The 20927-nt window shown below is 37.8% G+C and overlaps 1 protein-coding gene across 9 annotated transcripts in view; it reads right to left on the bottom strand.

Annotated features, from left to right (window-relative positions):
* LOC127851091 (uncharacterized) overlaps positions 1-20927 on the bottom strand; it is a 194396-nt gene that overhangs the window by 146620 nt on the left and 26849 nt on the right. For 2 of the 9 annotated variants that reach the window (XM_052384593.1, XM_052384610.1), the window contains 2 exons: positions 16176-16319; positions 12126-15232 (listed from right to left, as the gene is read on the bottom strand). The exons of 3 other annotated variants lie outside the window; for them this stretch is intronic. In XM_052384593.1, the coding sequence (XP_052240553.1) occupies positions 15045-15232; positions 16176-16319 (332 nt within the window). In that variant the 3' untranslated portion in view covers positions 12126-15044. Of the gene's footprint in view, positions 1-5759; positions 7008-12125; positions 15233-16175; positions 16320-20927 lie in introns of those variants that run through there. 4 more of the 9 variants (XM_052384592.1, XM_052384618.1, XM_052384614.1 and 1 more) reach the window with 4 other exon arrangements.

Genomic DNA, 20927 nt, shown 5'->3' with positions numbered 1-20927 from the left:
AAAACGATAGCAACTTTGAAACTATTGCGGTTAACGGATGGCAACCCTGATGGTGACTTTAAAACTGAACGTCAGCATAGACACTGTCCTAAATAAAAAGGTAGATTTTTTTTTCAAAGCATTTCAATTCATCAGAATTATGAGCTTAATTAGATGAACATTGTTTTCAGATAGCTTGTTGAAATGTATGAATTGTCAACTCATGTCAGAGGATTCTTAATTTTAGAAATCGTAGTATTTAAAGCATTCTAAACTTTAGTTTGAAATACCATGGTTACTATGGTTACCAAAAAACATTCGAGTATGTATATTCAACCTTTCCTTTTTATAATGTGAATACAATTTAATGGTGTCAATACAGAAACTGCATATCCATTGTGCTCCTATTCAAGCGAGCATGGATGGGGTTTAGTACGTAGTTGATTATATTCCCCTTAGAACAATTGTAACTGACGACTGATGCATCTAAATCTAGTGACCCCTAGGCATTGTTAGTTTTGACCCCAGTCGCATGATAAGAACATATTTACCACATTAAGAAGAGGAAAGGTAATTTACAAACCAAATATCACCTGGCCTGTGCAGTTTCAATAGAAGATTTTTAAAGCAAATTAGTATTTGATATACAAGTTTTTATAATAAATAATTTGACACCTTTGGCGTAGCAAGATTTTTTCCCGAGGGCATAATTTTTAACAAACTTAGAAGACGATTACTATAAGACGTTACAGGACAAAACAATACTCTGGGTCCTGTGATTTCAGAGATGACGATATTTTACAGTTTTCATTATATTCATATAAGCAAAACAAGTAACCCATTGGTAGGGGCCAAATTTAGCCGATAATGTCTACTACCATATGATTGTTCACACATACATCAATCCCCTAAACCTAGATAATTACAAGAAAACTTGGCAAAAAACAACAATACGATGTTTAACCAAATATTGAAACCCTGATCCTCATGGATTCAGAATTTATTTTTATTTTATTTTTATTTTGAAAAATCTACTTTTATCTCCAGTTACCTACATATTCACTTTACCGGAACGATTTTAACGATTAAAACAGCTTTGCAAGATGGTCGACCAAGAACCGTGTAAAGTTTAATTAAAATCTGCGAAGCGATTCAGGAAACAAGTCTTCAAATGAAACAATAAAGCGGACGGACGCACTCACGCACGCACTGACGGACAACACGGTATCATTAAAGCTTCTTATGAACACTAAGGTGAGCTCAAATAAGAACCGATACCAATAACAGCAACACAAAAACACAACATAGAGTTGTTGAGTGGAGCAATGATTTTCCCGTGTATCAGTTGCTACACGTGTATTTGGCGACAATTGAAAGACAGATCATAGTAAACGCGATGTCGCAGAAGGTAGAACATTACATTACGAATCGCATACGTCGCAAATGTATTTAGATTGTTTCTGAAGAATTATGCATGCTATTACACATGTCAGCCCTTCATTCATATCCTTTTTTTTATTGTATGCGAGTTTTGTGTATGCACACTTGGTATTTTAATGACTTCTTTTGATGTTCATGAAGTATGACAGTTTATCGGTGATCTGCCTTTTTTGGAAGCCTTTATTTTGTACTTATTTCTTCACATCATTGAAACCTAAGTGACGAAAAATATAACAAAACAGCATAATTAATTCTTCTTATCCGTTAATTCTGAACGAAATGGTGCTGCGTCTGTCAGAACGAAGGGAAAAGTTAGTTTCGAGTTCAGATAATTGGCAATAAATTTGTACCTGACAATCCACACCTGCTCTATTACATCGTGGAGAAGTATTATAAGCGAATAAGTAGAATGCATATGCCATATAAATACTTCAACTAAAACACAGAAAGCTAACTTAATCTATAACACATATGCATTTGTTTGTCACCCAGATTGTAAAAGCATTGTATTTGATTATTAGCACAAGTTAAAAACCAATTCCAGTGTACAACTATTTATTAAGGAAATAAACAAATAATTACAGAAATTACATATGCATACATCAAATTCCGAGGCAAGGTGACATTATATGACAACGAAATTTGCAGACAGTAAGTTATTGTTACAGGGAGATCATACTTAATTCTCTGTTTGTACCCAAAATTGTTAGACTTGAAGTCATTAGTGTTTCTATGGAATCCCAAGAGCTTCATTCATATTGTATGATACGATTATCTTTCAATCGAATTTGACACTTGAACGTTCTGCTTTTATAGCGTACGCTTTTAGAGAGTTTCAATTAAAATACATCTATATTGAATGGGATAAAGACAGTTGGATAACAAAATGTAATGGAATCTATTTTTGCACCACCATGCACTTTTAGTCAGGACAAATATATCTAAAAACAGTGTTTGCTTGTAGTTAAAACTCTAGAGGGCGATAGACGGGTGCAGCAGCCTGCTCAATGTTGGCTCCCATCAGCATCAAAACAATGTAAAGCTGTTACAATTTAAAGCAATTTTGCAAATATTCTATAGCAAATGCATACAGTATGTTCAAAAACATAAAAGACAGATGCTATATATCGAAATTACATGTATTTATTTACTATGTAATAATGTCACTAATATTATCAGTTTTCCATCATGATTCTTTTAGAAAGCTCACTTACCTTCGCGGATCTTAGATCTTTTACTATGGTTTCTGTGTACACTCTATATATGGCATTCAACTTCAACAAGCCTTATTTTTGTGTTCTGATGCAATATATTAGCTGTATCAACATTATACATTAGTCAGTACTTACATCCCCTAGAACATCTTTCGAACAGATCCTCTCTAAGATCAGTTTGTAAGTTTTGATCAATTTTTTTAAGAAAAGCAGACAAGATTGATTCAGCAAACATAGCTCACATTTGTTTATAAAATTTTGACAAACATACGAAGGAAATCTTTATCTGTAGGCAGGAAGAGTGAGGTGAATTGTTCGAGTGTTTACTTGTATTACATGTAATATTTGAACAACATTAATACTGTACATATTTTCTGTTTCAATTTTTATACGTATAGTTCTTTTAATATCTGCTTTAATGAGTAGAGAATGCAGTGACCTGAAAATGCACCAAATTCATTCTATTAATAAAGTGTATTGATAAGACATATAACAAGAGGGCCAAGATGGCCCTAGTTCCATTACCTTTTTTACAAGGCCTTGTTCATTGCTTACCGGTAGTTGAAAATTCAGTACTATAGAGCATATTATATTGGTTCTCCTTCTGTTTACTTTTGCAGTGTGAGCATATGATTAATTCTGATTGAGTACTGTCCATTTGCATGGGTATTTTGCAATGCAAACATTTGCAAGTAATGCTAATTATACATGTGTTGAAAAGGTTTCTGTAAGATTTGGACCTAGAAATGTGTCCTCTAGACGGTTGGCAAGGTTTCTCTAAAGCTAAATAAGGAATATTGCCCGCCCACATATCACCAAGAAAAACAACGTAACATGATGATTGGACATGAAATGTGACTTCTACAGTGTTTACAAGGTTTTTCCTTTTTGATAACCTTGTTACCTAGTTTTAACCCAGCATGACCCAGTTTCGAACTCGATCGACGTATCATTGGCAAAAAATTTCTGACCAAGTTTCATGAACAACGGACAAGAACTGTGGTCTCTAGAGTGTTTACAATGTTTCTCTATAACCAAATAAGGAAAACTGCCCCGGCCACTGGCGGCCATATTTTTAAACGGACCGAAACCACTTTTGAACTCATCCAACGTATCATTAAGACAAACATTTTGACAAATTTACATGAAGATTGGGCATAAAATGTGACTTCTACAGTTTGTACAATGTTTTTATTTGTTTTGACCTGGTGACCTAGTTTTTGACCCAGCTGACCCAGTTTCAAATTTGACCGAGGTATCATTGGGACAAATCTTCTAACCAAGTTTCATGAAAACTGGACAACAAATGTGGCCTCTTGAGTGTTTACAGGGTTTCTCTATAGCCAAAAAAGAAAAACTTCCCCGCCCACTGTTACATGAAGATTGGGTATTAAATATGACTTTACAGTGTTTACAAGGTTTTACTTTTTTGACCTAGTGACCTAGTTTTTGACCCAGCATGATCCAGTTTCAAACTTGATCGAGATATTATTGGAATAAATCTTCTGACCAAGTTTCATGAAGATCGGAAACAAATGTGTCGTGTAGAGTGTTTACAATGTTTCTCTATAGCCAAATAAGGGAAACTGGCCCGCCCACTGGAGGCCATGTTTTTCAACGGACCGGAACCACTTTTAAACTCAACCAACATATCATAAAGACAAACATTTTGACAAAGTTACATGAAGATTGGGCATGAAATGTGACTTCTACAGTGTTTACAAAATTGTTTTTTTTACCAAGTGACCTAGTTTTTGACCCAGGATGACTCAGTTCCAAACTTGATCGAGGTATCATTGGGACAAATCTATTGACCAAGATTCATGAAGATCGGACAACAAATGTGGCCTCTAGAGTGTTTACAAGGTTTCTCTATAGCCTAAAAAGGAAAACTGCCCCGCCCACTGGCGGACATGTTTTTCAACAGACCGGAACCACTTTGAACTCAAACAGCATATCATTAAGACAAACATTTTAACAAAATAACATGAAAATTGAACATGAAATGTGCCTCCTAAAGTGTTCATTTTTTACCTAGTGACCTAGTTTTTTACCCAGCATGACCCAGTTTTGAACTCGATCGAGGTATCATTGGGGCAAATCTCCTGACCAAGTTTCATGAAGATCGGACAAGAAATGTGGCCTCTAGAGTGTTTACAAACCAAATGTGGACGACGGACGACGGACGTACGGACAGACGACGGACATAGACCGATCACAAAAGCTCACCTGAGCAATCAGGTGAGCTAAAAATTCCTAACAGCCACATAAAGACTCGAAATCAACAAACCTTTCGTAAAATATTTCGAACAATACAGTGTAAACAAAAACTAAGCGTTAATTATAGCAATAAGCAAAATTTCAAACGATAGATGTGATCTGGTCACATAGATTTTACATGATACAAAATGCTCGGTTTTTTGTGGGGGGACAATATATTCTAAGTGAATTCCCCGCGAAGATATCCAAACATTTACGAGCGAACACCCGCTCGGCTCCGACATGTTGGCTACTGCTATAAGAAAAGGATTGTTTTAAGATTTAACTTTATTTCGCGAAATATTGTACGATAAATTCGTTGATTTTGAGTCTGTATGGTACTCAAAAGTCGATTAAGTTTGACATTTGCTCACAATAGTAAACTTAACGTTGATAAGTCGCCACGGTAGTAAACTAACCACTCTCAAATGCCAAATCTCTATAATCGCACAAATGTCGCACTGAATAGCCGCACTAAGATATGATTTATCGTTCATAGGATCATACCGACTACCCTCATAAAAGATTAACTAAACCTGGAAACACATGAATCGCCCTAATTGCCTCAAAAACCCACCGTTCCATAAAATATCGTTCACACAGATTCTGTCTATGATCAGTTATATACCTTTTTAATTATTTTTTAGGATACGAAAATCCGTATCACGTTAAAAAGCAGACAGGATTGATTCAGCGAACGAAGCGCACCTTTTATATATACTTTTTGACCAAAATATATAAGGTAGAAAATGTGTGTGAACTGTTCGAGTATACACTTGTATTGTGGAGTGTATGATTATCTACAATAGCATGTGATTAATCGTTCATGGGAACATACTGGATACGGTAAGAAAGAATTAATTATACCTGGATACACACTTATCACTCGTCTATCCTCGAAGATCCAGTGACACGAGCGTTTCTCGCAAATCACGAGCAAGCCCGTGTGAACATCGACGCGCGTGTCTGTTTCCTCGTTGACTAGCCAATATGGCGTCACAAACGTAACAAATATGGCGGCCAACGTTAACGCCGTCATGACGTAGCCGACCTGTTCTAGAAACGGCATCCCGTTATGACGTCACCGTATTACCGATGTTCCGATGTTCAAGGCATTACGTTGAGTCTCTTTCAAGCGTTAATGAATTGTTTCAAAGGTGGTACATTCCTTGGCATTTATATTTATACCTGCTTCGCCGTCACAGTTTGTTGTTTGTCGTCACAGTTTAACATCAAACAATGGACCGCGATACAATGGATCGCGGGTTCGTGACACATACGCTTTACATTTTACGGTTTCAAATTATCTGTGTTACTAAGATATATACCAACTTGTTTTACGTGTGCTTACACGAACGTAGTCTTCTCGTAGCACTAACAATAGTGAGTCCATTTTGTTCAATTAGCCATTATCACGTAATTCATTTCTTCACATTACGCACATTCTTAATACTCGAAGTCCGTGTCGCATGCCTTAACAATTGCCACAATTATGATTGTCACACTGCACAGATAAACCTTTCCTCATAGAACAGTACACTGAGCGTAGACAGAGTTTCCAGTACACTGAGCGTAGACAGAGTTTCCACATTTATGGTCTTAATAAAATATTCGTATACTTAGTCATTTACATTAAATAATGTACTGTTTCCGTTCACAAGCAATTAATTTCCCGATGTAGCATTAATTAGGTAAACATTAATCTTTCACAAGCCCTGCTCGCAACCACTTTCAAGACGGAGTCCAGGTCCACAAATCAGGCCACATACGCGCCGTTATTAAAATATTTTATATACAGGCAGTAAGTAACTAACTTTTATTCAGGGAAAGAGTAATTAATTAATTAAATAAGTGTGACAAACACAATACTTTTGTTCTCCAAATGTTCCGCCATATCCGTGTTAATCCGTACTAGACATGTCCATTTTGGTTACACTAGATAACACAATTAATTTCAACCGCGAACGCCTCATGCACAATATACCGTATGCACAGTAAATTAGAATAACAAATCGTAGCCGTGGCCTTATATTCCGAGATGCCACAATAACAGGAATATTTTCCTCGTATTTAAACAGACGCCACAGCTCTGTTATTCCAAACACACATAATGCTTTGTGGCATGGTAACTAAGTAAAGTCACCTTATTCTAGCTCACACACTTTATACCTTTCTCGACATACATCCGTTAAAATCATAGTCAATGCGGGAATGCACTTTGATGTCTTATGTTGTCTTATAAATAGGTCTTGATAGAGACAAGCATCGGTTCCCATATTTGTTTTATTGATTTGTGTATTTATATGTAATGTGCATGAAATAAAATAAGTTCATTTGATAGTATCTATGATTATTTATTTATATGGATTGTACAAATACAAACTGGCAGTATATGATAAAACAAACCAATACAAAAACACGGTGCATTATCAACGAGTCCACATGGGTGAACACTCTGGCTTGACAGAATTTAAACACACCGTTAAGATCTTTATTTTGCAAAAACTATCTAGTTATTGGAATATATTTGCAAAACTATTTAATGCATACAACACAGTTTTGCTGTCAATTTGTGCTGATAATAAATAAATCCTTGAATACGTCTAAACTTGGTGCCAAAATTTGGACAGGTTGAGAAAACGATGTAAACATAATCGTGTACATGAATGTTGTAAACATCGAATTTTTTGCCAAGAACACAGGCTTATTAAATAAAGTAATTATGATGTATTTCACAAAACCATAAGCGGCACAAAAAGGTGTCATTTATGCACTTCTAGCAATTCTAAAGAAAAATGTTTTGAAAAGTTATTTGAAATAAAGCACAACATAACGGCGTGTTTCCATTTCCGAACCCCACAAGTCACGTGATCCTGCAACCTGAGTGCATGAGTACACAAACCAGTTCAACATTAGTGTCCTCGTTGTAAGGAAAGCAAATAAGAAGGATACATATTGATTGGATTCACCAACAACTTCTATGTCTTCGTTTGTCTTTAATGTTTCGTGTTGTTTCAAAAGGCAGCATATTGCTAATGTTTAGATCAATTATATCTTTTTTACGTGTGAGTCTGTAAATCAGTCGTGTCTGAAGACTTTTTACGAGACGTGAGTTTTACAAGAAGTTTATTATTTAATCATTTTTCAACGTAGTAAAACATACATTGAGACATTTTGACGTGTTTGTATCAAAACACCATGGTAACTAAATAACTCGAATTATTTTGGTAAAAAGCTCTAGGTTGTAATTATCCATATATGTCGCCGCATAAGAACTGAAGATTTGTACCGCCAGATGACGTTCAACAAATACATAAAACCCATGTTACATGTACCTGAGGATTTCGAGACGACTTTAAAAGTTATTTACTCTACACGTATATATATTAAATATTAAAGTGGAAGCAGGGGGTATGGCACAAACCTGAAAATATACCGTTTTAAAACAGAAAATGCAAACACTGTTACGTTCTTGAAGACGAATTAATTTTTTTACTTTGATGACCAATGTTTATTTATTTACGTAAGAAGTATATAAATAAACAGTACTGGAAGAACACAGGCATGATCAAGTTTATTGACCTCTTACGGCCTGACGATAAAAAAATATACGAAATATCTGTTTTTGTTTTGAAACCTTTAATATTGAGAGCTGACTTTTATTATCAATATTTTCTCTCCGTGTACTTACATTTATTTATCTATTCAATATTTAAAAATTACGATTAAGTGTGTATACATTTTGGTATTAAGCCTTTCATCTAGGTTCAGGTTTTATACACATTATTGTATTAAGACTATCTTCTAGGTTATGTTATAAACTCTGTACGATTTGAGTATATACACTGTTGTAATATGTTTGTACACTTAGCATTAAATCATAATTTATGTTGAAATTAACTCTACAAACTCATAGATCTTGTTTTGTAACGATCTTACACAAAAATGGCTTTATTTTTAAATCCCTTCTTTAAGCTCAGGTTACCTACATATTCACTGGACCAAAACGATTTAACGATTTGAACAGCTTTGCAAGAGGGTCACCCAAGAGTAATCCGTCTGAAGTCTCAGTAAAATCTGCCAAGCGGTTCATGAGTACAAGTCATCAGAAGAAAACAATTTAACGGACGGACGCCTACACGCACTTACGGACAACACGGTATCCTGAAATCTCCTTATAAGCACTACCTGCTCAGGTGAGCTAAAAATAAGAACCGAACCCAATAACAACAACACAAACCCATAACTTCTTGAGCTGGTAATTGTAGCAATGATTTGCCTGTGTATCAGTCCCGAAACGTTTTATTAGCGACAATGTCAGGACAATACACAAAAAACGGGGTGTCGCTGAGTGTAACACATTACATCACAAAACGCTTACTTCGAAAATGTATTACGATTTGTTTTCACATCATTGCATTTCATACTTGCTATAACACATGTCAGTCATTTATTCATAAAACTGTTTTTTGTTGCATTAGATTGTTGCGTGTGCAAACCTGGTATTTTAAAGAAGTGTGTTGATGTTCATGAAGTATGACATTTTATCCGTGATCTTCAGTCTTTTTCCGTTAGCCTTTAATGTTTTTTTTCACATCATTAAAATGTAAGTGACAAATAATACGACAATCCATCATTATTAATTCTTCTTATCAGTTGATTATGAACGAAAGGGTGGTGCGTCTGTCAGAACGAAGATAAAAGTTAGTTTCGAGTTCAGATAATTGGAAATGAATATGTATCTGACATTCCACCTCTGTTCTATTACATCGAAGAGAAGCACGCTAAGTGACTAAGTAGAAGACACATGTCATATGAATACTTCAACTAAGAAGTAGAAAGCTAATTTAATTTATAATACTTCATTGTCGTCCACATTGTAAAAGCATTCGATTGCTAGCAGAAGTGAAAACAATTCCAGTGTACCCCTATTAATTATTATATAATAAAACAAATAAATACAGAAATGATATTTGCAGTCAGCAAAGCCAGAGGAATGTAACGGTATGTGATAACGATATTTGCAGACAGTAAAGATAAGTGTTGAGCAGTCTGGGGTATGTTCCAGGTAGCTCATACCTTATTCTCTGTTTGCACCCATAATTGTTAGACTTACAGCCATACGTGGATATCATACAATAATTTTAAGGCTAAGTTTTCTCGACTCTAAAGATTTCTTATGAAAAAACATTCCGTGGTAGAATAACAAGTAGTCCGTGCACGCGACAGGTTTATTCAACAAGGTGGGATAGAGGCTATTCTATTCCATGGGATGTTATACCGTCAATGTCGTGGTGAAGATGAGATAAAACATGTTTTTGCTCACGTACCAAGACGGGCACATTCGTTATGCTATTGGTAATAGCTCGGAAAAGATTAAGAGAAATCCAACATAGCGCTAGTATGTTGATTTTGTAACTCAATTACGTAAGTGCTCCTCAATGAGAAAATAGTACAGTCCAAACACGTCTAAAATGTTACACACATGAAAAGAATAATCGAAAGCAATACACGACAACAACTTGTGTTTGCTTTCGGGATAATATCTCGATTTAATTATCTGAGTAAAGTGAGAAAATGTTCTCATGGTTACTCAAGCGTGAACTTTTTTTTTCATTTTTCTTAGACGGTTCTACTATGAAAGCAAACAAATATCCTCCATAGATTGCTTTCATTTGTGTCTTAATTAAACAATTTGAGAACAAATAGAATTGATATCGATGAATAGTTTTGCATTAATATCACTTATTTATACATAAAGAACTGTAAAATGATAGCAAGCCCAAGTTGAAGCATTCACATTAAACGCTGATTCACATAGATATAATATATAATTATAAAGATATAATTATATAATAGGATCTTGCCGCTTGGATGACTTGATATTAAATCATATTTTTTATTTAACGCTGTGAGATGGCTTCAGGTTTTCGTGCTTCCGAGCATTCAAATAGAGTATTGATATATTGGTATTATGAGTTTCATGTGGCGCAATGAGCTCGTGAATATTTTCATTAAACAAGGGCTGTTTGTAAAACATGCATGCCCCCCATATGGGCTGTCAGTTGTAGTGGCAGCCATTGTGTGAATATGTTTTTTGTCACTGTGACCTTGACCTTTGACCTAGTGACCTGAAAATTAATAGGGTTCATCTGCCAGTAATGATCAATGTGCCTATGAAGTTTCATGATCCTAGGCGTAAGCATTCTTGAGTTATCATCCGGAAACCATTTTACTGTTTCGAGTCACTGTGACCTTGACATTTGACGTAGTGACCTGAAAATCAATAGGGGCCATCTGCCAGTCATGATTAATGTACCTATGAAGTTTCATGATCCTTGGCATAAGCATTCTTGAGTTATCATCCGGAAACCATTTTACTGTTTCGAGTCACTGTGACCTTGAGCTTTGACCTAGTGACCTGAAAATCAATAGGGGTCATCTGCCAGTCATGTTCAATGTTTCTATGAAGTTTCATAATCCTAGGGGTAAGCATTCTTGAGTTATCATCCGGAAACCATTTTACTGTTTTGAATCACTGTGACCTTGACCTTTGACCTCGTGACCTGACTATTAATAGGGGTCATCTGCCAGTCATGATCAATGAACCTATGAAGTTTCATGATCCTAGGCATAAGCATTCTTGAGTAATCATCCGGAAACCATTGTACTAGTTGGAGTCACTGTTACCTTGAGCTTTAACCTAGTGACCTGAAAATAAATAGGGGTCCTCTGACAGTCATGATCAATGTACCTATGAAGTTTCATGATCCTTGGCATAAGCATTCTTGAGTTATCATCCGGAAACCATTTTACTGTTTCGAGTCACTGTGACCTTGAGCTTTGACCTAGTGACCTGAAAATCAATATGGGTCCTCTGACAGTCATGATCAATGCACCTATGAAGTTTCATGATCCTAAGCCTAAGCGTTCTTGAGTTATCATCCGGAAACCTTCTGGTGGACGGACGGACCGACGGACCGACAGACCGACAGACCGACGGACCAACAGACCGACGGACCGACAGACCGACGGACCGACATGTGCAAAACAATATACCCCCTCTTCTTCGAAGGGGGGGGGGCATAAAAATGTAAATATATATATGTATAAGGAGAGATCGACGTGCTGACTTTTACTAACGGAGAAATACGCGCTTATCAGCCTTTTGACAAAATATTTATCGAGTTCAACCCACACATAAATATGAAATGAATAAAAAAAATGCAACTGTTAATATTATTTATTTATTTGCTAGAGACGTACAAATACACACAGGCTATATATACATGTTAGTGAAATAAACGATAAACGAAAGGCACGTTTTATAAATAAAACATAAACAGACCAAATTTAAAAGACTTAATTGACCATGTATATACTTATAACGAAAATAAAATTAATAAAATAGTATTTATGATGGAAACCAAATTTTTACTAATATTCTTTTTAAAATGAAGATTCACCTTTTTGACAATGGTAACACGCAAACAAGTAACAGTTTGTTTTCGGCCAATGCATTCTACTATCACTACTAAATATCAATATCTTTAAGTATTATTATATGTACGAACTAAAAATCAGAAATGCAACTAAGGGTAATAACAGTCTGAAATCATTTCAGATTTAGATCAAGTTTAAAAAACATTTACATTTTTACATGGTTTCCATAGGAACGCGACGTCTTTTTGTTACTGCTGAACAGTAAGGTTAATCAGTAAACGTGTATTATAATATCCTATGCAAATAGCGTGTGTTTAAGATTTTTCTTTCGCTGAAATGCTATCGAGCTTGGGCTTCACAAAGTTAGGACAAATCGGATTTATTTTTTTTCTGTTATGGAAGCTTAATTTAGCAGGTGGTGGTACAATGAAGAAGTGTTCTTCAAAATCGATATAGTAAAAGTTGAGCAAAATATGTTTACAGTTAAATAAATGCATTGCAAAAGAAAAAAACGTGTAAACACGTATAACATAAATCTACATGTTTATGTATATGACAACATTTTATCAATATATACACACGTCGAAAAAAAATAATAATAAAATGTACATGTATATTGCAATTAAACATGAATAAAGCCTCAACATGACCTTTATCTAGCGACTTTTTTGGTACATGTTCTAAAACTGACATCTTTATATAATCATACTAAATCTTTGAAAAATAAAAGCCTAGAACAATAAACAGGAAAAATAATGTTCCATCCGCTTGTAATTTAGCTTGACTAAAAGAAAAAACACCCTGCATAAACAATGAAGAGTATTTTCTTGGTTAAAAGTGACAAATTCACAGTTTGGCAAAATGACGACTTTCAAACTCGGGTTATAGATTTAAAAATAGGAGGTATACATTATGTTTAACAAACAAAAGAACACACCTGACTGAAAACGTTAAAAAAAAATTGGTTCATTTAATATGTATAATCGTAATTCAAAATCGATGAAAAAATAAAGCGTTTGATATCTGTTTTCGCGATAATTGTGAATATATGTTCAGGAATAAACGTTTACAATTCGCTTATGCATAGTAATGCCAATGGTAGAACTCTAGCTTTAGTTTACAGACGGACAGGGTTCGAATCCCGGATTATTGAAAGTTTCTTCTCAACTTTTTACTTGTTGTTGTTATTAGTTAAGACTATTCAAAACAGTATGTGTTTGAATTGTAAGTATATTTTATGATTTTGTTGTACCAATACGGCAATCTGTGAACAAGTCATTTTGAGACAAGAGACAATTTAAACACGTTTATGCCTAGCGTCTAGAAAAAAAGGCATTGGCAAACAGCGTGACCCAGATAAGACGCCGCTTGATTGCGGCGCCTCATCAGGGTCTGCGCTGTTTGATTGAATGAAATTTCTGTGAGAAATATTCTAGATATAGAAATAAATATACTAGACATCCCTTATTTGGAAATAAATTGATCCAATTTGAAAGGATGAGAGAGCCCACCAGGCATAAGTGTGTTAACACGTTCAATTACCTAGCAGTATGCGTTTCTTGTATGGTTGAAGATTTTAAAAGATTTCTAGTGATGTTCTGCATAGCATTTATCTTAGAGTAAGAGCAGCTGAAGATCTGGAGACATATTTATAGTCATTGCAAGATTGCACTTTTAACTAAGAGCAGCGGTAAATCAAGTGATCACGCTGTTTCCTTGGTTTCTGTGGTTTATTCGTTTTAAGTTATTAACACGTTGTATTCATCTTTTGAATTTGTTTGTGAATTTACATTACAATAAAATATTATATTTCCTTATAAATATGGGCTAATGCATTAAATAAAATTCGGACCAGATTTTACAATTTGATATAATTATAAATGAAAGAGGTTATTTCTGTAAATCTTTGAAACCATAATTTTGAAAATTAAAGAACACGATGTCTTTGTTGTTTGTGCAGTTGTTTTTATACAGGAATATACAGACATGAACCTTTTCTTAAACGTAAGCACATGACACCCATCAGTGATCATACACAATGCCCTATCGTACGACATGAAAGTCGTGGAGTAAACAATTGACGTCGAAGTACAAACAGTACAGAAGTTAATATAAGCACGCTTATAGTATTTGACTAGAATTACCTTTAAACGAATATTAGTAACACTATGAAAAAATTGAGGGGAAAAATGCAAAAGGCGCTGTTTATTAAGACTTTGATGTTAACGATGAAGTGAATGCATATTTACAGCCGGGACAATATTGCTTAACTATATATTATATTAATGCTTAGTCTTCGGAGTGCATTTTTATCTGCGTTAATGAGCGCTTTTGATGCTATTTTGTCACTACTTACAAATCCACTTTCGAACCTGTTTTGTTAAGTCTAACAAAGTTCGAAACATCACGTATTCCGAGTTGTTTTATGTTAACAAATGACTTCTGTCTACATTTTATGGACGTTCTGTTGCACTATAACTAATTGCTTCAAACAAACGTTTTTGAGTGTCAGCTTAACCAATGTTGTACAACCGTATGCGAAATTAATATAGAAGTTTTTTTATATTTGTTTCCTTACACAATCTTGAAACCATCATTACTAGCATAATATACGACAGTCTATGACGAAGTATGACTATCATGACGAAGAAATATAATTATAGAAATTATCTAAGCAATGCCTGCGTATGCGCCGCGCGAAATCCTAATTCATGACGATTTCCGGTCCATGCAGCAGTAGATGACTGAAGTGAGAAGCGCGCCGCCTGCCGCCCCGATGGCAGTCCAAAAGGACCAGCCGAAGCGGCCACTGGAGCTTATATCCATCTGGAAGTCTATATTCCATTCCTGGTTTGCTTTGATCCCGAACACGACCAACGCCACGGCGATGCAGAGACCTGAAATACGCATGCGCAGTGTGTCAGTTTAACGTCAATAATTACCTTACAGCTTTACACAAACCTCCATCGACCACAACCAGCCCCTTAATCAAAGCACGTCCCTCAACTCAAAACCCCTGTAACCCTACCCCAAACCGCATATAAACCTTCTCTCAAACCTATACCCATTCGAACTCATGCCCCCTTCCGCCTTGTTCCAATCCAATCTACCCACTCCTATTTTGACATCACCTTCGCTCGACCCGATCGTCTCGAACTCAACTTCCTTGACCCACACTCCATTGACCCCAATCCCCTCGATACCTTTACTAGTTGACCCCAACTGTCATCCAACGCATCCCAGGCCTCTCTTACAAATAAGTAGTTTATCATGCATACATAAATACATGTTCAACAAAGACCAACACAAGTCAGGCAACCTGATAAAAAGTTTTCGGAGAACGCTTGCAGAAATAAGTCTTTTGCTTGTTGCTTAGGTGCTGAAAAGAAACGCTCTCTGCCTGAGCAAATGTTCCAGATGAACTGTATCAGATTCCGAAGTATTGGATAAATGTTCATACCATGTAGTATCAGTGTTTAACTTAATGTGATGGCAGGTACGTGCTGACTGCAGATGCTTACTTTCCAATGCTATCTCAACACAAAAGGATCCACAATATGTTCCACACTGTCATTCATGGAAGTCTTCATTACTCGCATCATCATCATCAATATAATCATCATGATCATCATCATCATCATCATAATCATCATCATCATCATCATCATCATTATTATCATCATCATCATCGTTATCATCATTATAAACAGAAGCAGCAGCAGCATCATACGCAGCAGCCTCAACATAATCATCATTATCAACATCAACATATCATCATCGACCACATAAACATCATCTTACGTAACAACAACCACAGGTTTGGCTTCCTGCATAACTTACTTGCTACGATAAGGAATCCACAGATTGGTTGATGTGGGTTACAGCTATGACACGTGCAGCACAGGGATAGAGTCGCCACAATCAACGCCAGGATGCCAAGTGCCATTGCCGCCGACATGAGTCCCTGGGTCGCCTTGAACCATACTGAAAATATAGGGCATAACGACATGAGCCGCTGTGTCGCAATGTGTCATTATTATCATTATAAATTCTTCTAATCCTTTTGTTATAAACGAAATGGTGCTGCGTCTGTCAGAACAATGGGAAAATTAGTTTTGGGTTAAGATACTTGGCAATAAATTTGTACCTGATATTTCACACCTGTTCTATTACATCGAAGAGAAGCATTATAAGTGAATAAGTAGAAGACACATGCCATATAAATACTTCAACTAAAACACAGAAAGCTAACTTAATCTATAATACATATGCATTTGATTGTCACCCAGATTGTAAAAGCATTGCATTTGATTATGAGCACAAGTAAACAAGAGGGCCATGATGGCCCTGAATCGCTCACCTGACTAACCAAATACAATCCAAACCCAGATTTCATCAAGATAAACATTCTTACCAAAATTCATAAAGATTGGATGAAAACCGTGGCCTCTATTGTCTACACAATGTTTTTCTAATATTTGAACTATTGACCTAGTTGTTGACCCCAGATGACCCAAATACAATCCCAACCCAGATTTCATCAAGATAAACATTCTGATCAAATTTTATAAAGATTGGATGAAAACTGTGACATCTATTGCCTACACAAGGTGATTCTATTATTTGACCTAGGGACCTAGTTTTTGACCCCAGATGACCCTAATACAATCCCAACCCAGATTTCTTCAAGACAAACATTCTGACCAAATTTCATGAAGATTGGATGAAAACTGTGACCTCTATTGTCTACAAAAGGTCTATTCATTATTTGACCTAGTGACCTAGTTTTTGACCCAAGATGACTCAAATACAATCCCAACCCAGATTTCATCAAGATAAACATACTGACCAAATTTCATAAAGATTGGATGAAAACTGCGACCTCTATTGTCTATACAAGGTTTTACTATCATTTTACCTAGTGACCTAGTTTTTGACCTAGTGACCTAGTTTTTGACCCCAGATGACCCAAATACAATCCCAACCCAGCTTTCATCAAGATAAACATTCTGACCGAATTTCATAAAGATTGGATGAAAACTGTGACCTCTTCTGTCTACACAAACAAATTGTTGACGGTTTTTCTATTATTTGACCGAGTAACCTAATTTTTGACCTCAGATGACCCAAATATAATCCCAACCCAGATTTCATCAAGATAAACTTTCATTATGATTGGATGAAAACTGCGACCTCAATTGTCTACACAAGGTTTTTCTATTATTTGACCTAGTTTTTGACCTAATGACCTAGTTTTTGACCCCAGATGACCCAAATACAATCCCAACCCAGATTTCATCAAGATAAAGATTCTGACCAAATTTCATAAAGATTGGATGAAAACTGCGACCTCTATTGTCTATACAAGGTTTTTCTATTATTTTACCTAGTTTTTGACCTAGTGACCTAGTTTTTGACCCCAGATGACCCAAATACAATCCCAACCCAGATTCCATCAAGATAAACATTCTGACTAAATTTCATAAAGATTGGAAGAAAACTGCGACCTCTATTGTCTACACAAGGTTTTTCTATGATTTGACCTAGTGTTTGACCTAGCGACCTAGTTTTTGACCTCAGATTACCCAAATACAATCCCAACCCAGATTTCATCAAGATAAACATTCTGACCAAATTTGAAAAAGATTGGATGAAAACTGCGACCTCTATAGTCTACACAATGTTTTTCAATTATTTGACCTAGGTTTTGACCTAGTGACCTAGTTTTTCACCCCAGTTGACCTAAATACAATCCCAACCCAGATTTAATCAAGATAAATATTCTGACCAAATTTCATAAAGATTGGATGAAAACTGTGACTTCTACTGTCTACACAAACAAATTGTTGACGGACGCACGCACACACGCACACACGCACGCACGCACATACGGATGCCGGACATCAGACGGTCACATAAGCTCACTATGTCACTTCGTGACAGGTGAGCTCAAAATCAATTCCAGTGTAAACCTTTTTATTAAGGAAATAAACAAATAATTACAGAAATGACATTTGCAGACAGCAATTTCCGAGGCAAGGTGACATTATGTGACAACGATATTTACAGACAGTAAGTGTGCAGCCGTCTGTGGTATGTTTCAGGAATATCATTCTTTATTTTCTGTTTGTACCCATAATTGATAGACATGGAGCCAGTAGTGGTTTCTAAGGAATCACTAGAGCTTCGTTTATATTGTATGATACGATTCTCTTTCAATCGAATTCGACACTTGAACGTTCTGCATTTTATAGCGTATGCTTTTAGAGAGTTTCATTTAAAGCACGTCTATATTGAATGGGATATAGACCGTTTGATAGTAAAATGGAATGGAATCTATTTATGCAATAGCATGTTCTTTTAGTCAGGACAAATATATCGAGAAACAGTTGTTGCTTTAAGTTCAAACTCTAGAGGGCGATAGACGGGTGCTGCAGCATGCTCGTCGCTTGTAGTTCAAACTCTAGAGGGCGATAGACGGATGCTGTAGCCTGCTCATTGCTTGTAGTTCAAACTCTCGTGGGCATAAGACGGGTGCTGCAGCCTGTTCATTGCTTGTAGTTCAAACTCTAGATGGCGATAGACGGGTGTTGTAGCATGCTCATTGTCGGCTCCCATCAACTCTAGAGGGTGATAGACGGGTGCTGCAGCCTGCTCATTTTCAGCTCCCATCAAATCTATAGGGCGATAGACGGGTGCTGCAGCCGGCGCATTGTCGGCTCCCACAAACTCTAGAGAGCAATAGACGGGTGCTGCAGCCTGCTCATTGTCGTCTCCCACCTACTCTATAGGGCAATAGACGGTTGCTGCAGTCGGCTCATTGTCAACTCCCATCAACTCTAGAGGGCGATAGACGGGTGCTGCAGCCTGCTCATTGTCAGATCCCATCAACTCTAGAAGGCGATAGACGGGTGCTGCAGCCTGCTCATTGTCAGCTCCCATCAACTCTAGAGGGCGATAGACGGGTGCTGCAGACTGCTCATTGTCAGCTCCCATCAACTCTAGAGGGCGATAGACGGGTGCTGCAGACTGCTCATTGTCAGCTCCCATCAACTCTATAGCGCGATATACGGGTGCTGCAGCCTGCTCAATGTCGGCTCCCATCAACTCTATAGGGCGATATACGGGTGCTGCAGCCTGCTCAATGTCGGCTCCCGTCAACTCTACAAAGCGACAGACAAGTGCTGCAGCCTGCTCATTGTCAGCTCCCATCAACTCTAGAGAGCGATAGACGGGTGCTGCAGCCTGCTCAATGTCGGCTCCCGTCAACTCTAGAGAGCGATAGACGGGTGCTGCAGCCTGCTCAATGTCGGCTCCCGTCAACTCTAAAGGGCGATATACGGGTGCTGCAGCCTGCTCAATGTCGGCTCCCGTCAACTCTATAGAGCAACAGACGGGTGCTGCAGCCTGCTCAATGTCGGCTCCAGTCAACTCTAGAGAGCGATATACGGGTGCTGCAGCCTGCTCAATGTCAGCTCCCATCAACTCTAGAGAGCGATAGACGGGTGCTGCAGCCTGCTCAATGTCAGCTCCCGTCAACTCTATAGAGCGACAGACGGGTGCTGCAGCCTGCTCAATGTCAGCTCCCGTCAACTCTATAGAGCGACAGACGGGTGCTGCAGCCTGCTCAATGTCAGCTCCCGTCAACTCTAGAGAGCGATATACGGGTGCTGCAGCCTGCTCAATGTCAGCTCCCGTCAACTCTATAGAGCGACAGACGGGTGCTGCAGCCTGCTCAATGTCAGCTCCCGTCAACTCTAGAGAGCGATATACGGGTGCTGCAGCCTGCTCAATGTCAGCTCCCATCAACTCTAGAGAGCGATAGACGGGTGCTGCAGCCTGCTCAATGTCGGCTCCCGTCAACTCTAGAGAGCGATATACGGGTGCTGCAGCCTGCTCAATGTCAGCTCCCATCAACTCTAGAGAGCGATAGACGGGTGCTGCAGCCTGCTCATTGTCAGCTCCCAGCAACTCTAGAGAGCGATATACGGGTGCTGCAGCCTGCTCAATGTCAGCTCCCGTCAACTCTATAGGGCGATATACGGGTGCTGCAGCCTGCTCAATGTCAGCTCCCGTCAACTCTAGAGAGCGATATACGGGTGCTGCAGCCTGCTCAATGTCGGCTCCCGTCAACTCTATAGGGCGATATACGGGTGCTGCAGCCTGCTCATTGTCGGCTCCCGTCAACTCTATAGGGCGATATACGGGTGCTGCAGCCTGCTTAATGTCGGCTCCCGTCAACTCTATAGGGCGATATACGGGTGCTGCAGCCTGCTCAATGTCGGCTCCCGTCAACTCTATAGGGCGATAGACGGGTGCTGCAGACTGCTCATTGTCAGCTCCCATCAACTCTATAGGGCGATATACGGGTGCTGCAGCCTGCTCAATGTCGGCTCCCGTCAACTCTATAGGGCGACAGACGGGTGCTGCAGCCTGCTCATTGTCAGCTCCCATCAACTCTATAGGGCGATAGACGGGTGCTGCAGACTGCTCATTGTCAGCTCCCATCAACTCTATAGGGCGACAGACGGGTGCTGCAGCCTGCTCAATGTCAGCTCCCATCAACTCTATAGGGCGATAGACGGGTGCTGC

This window comes from Dreissena polymorpha, chromosome 11, assembly GCF_020536995.1.
Source record: "Dreissena polymorpha isolate Duluth1 chromosome 11, UMN_Dpol_1.0, whole genome shotgun sequence".
In the NCBI taxonomy this organism is placed as follows: Eukaryota; Metazoa; Mollusca; class Bivalvia; order Myida; family Dreissenidae; genus Dreissena; species Dreissena polymorpha.
The sequence above is the reverse complement of the archived record's forward strand: the minus strand, read 5'-3'. Positions and strand labels throughout refer to the sequence as shown.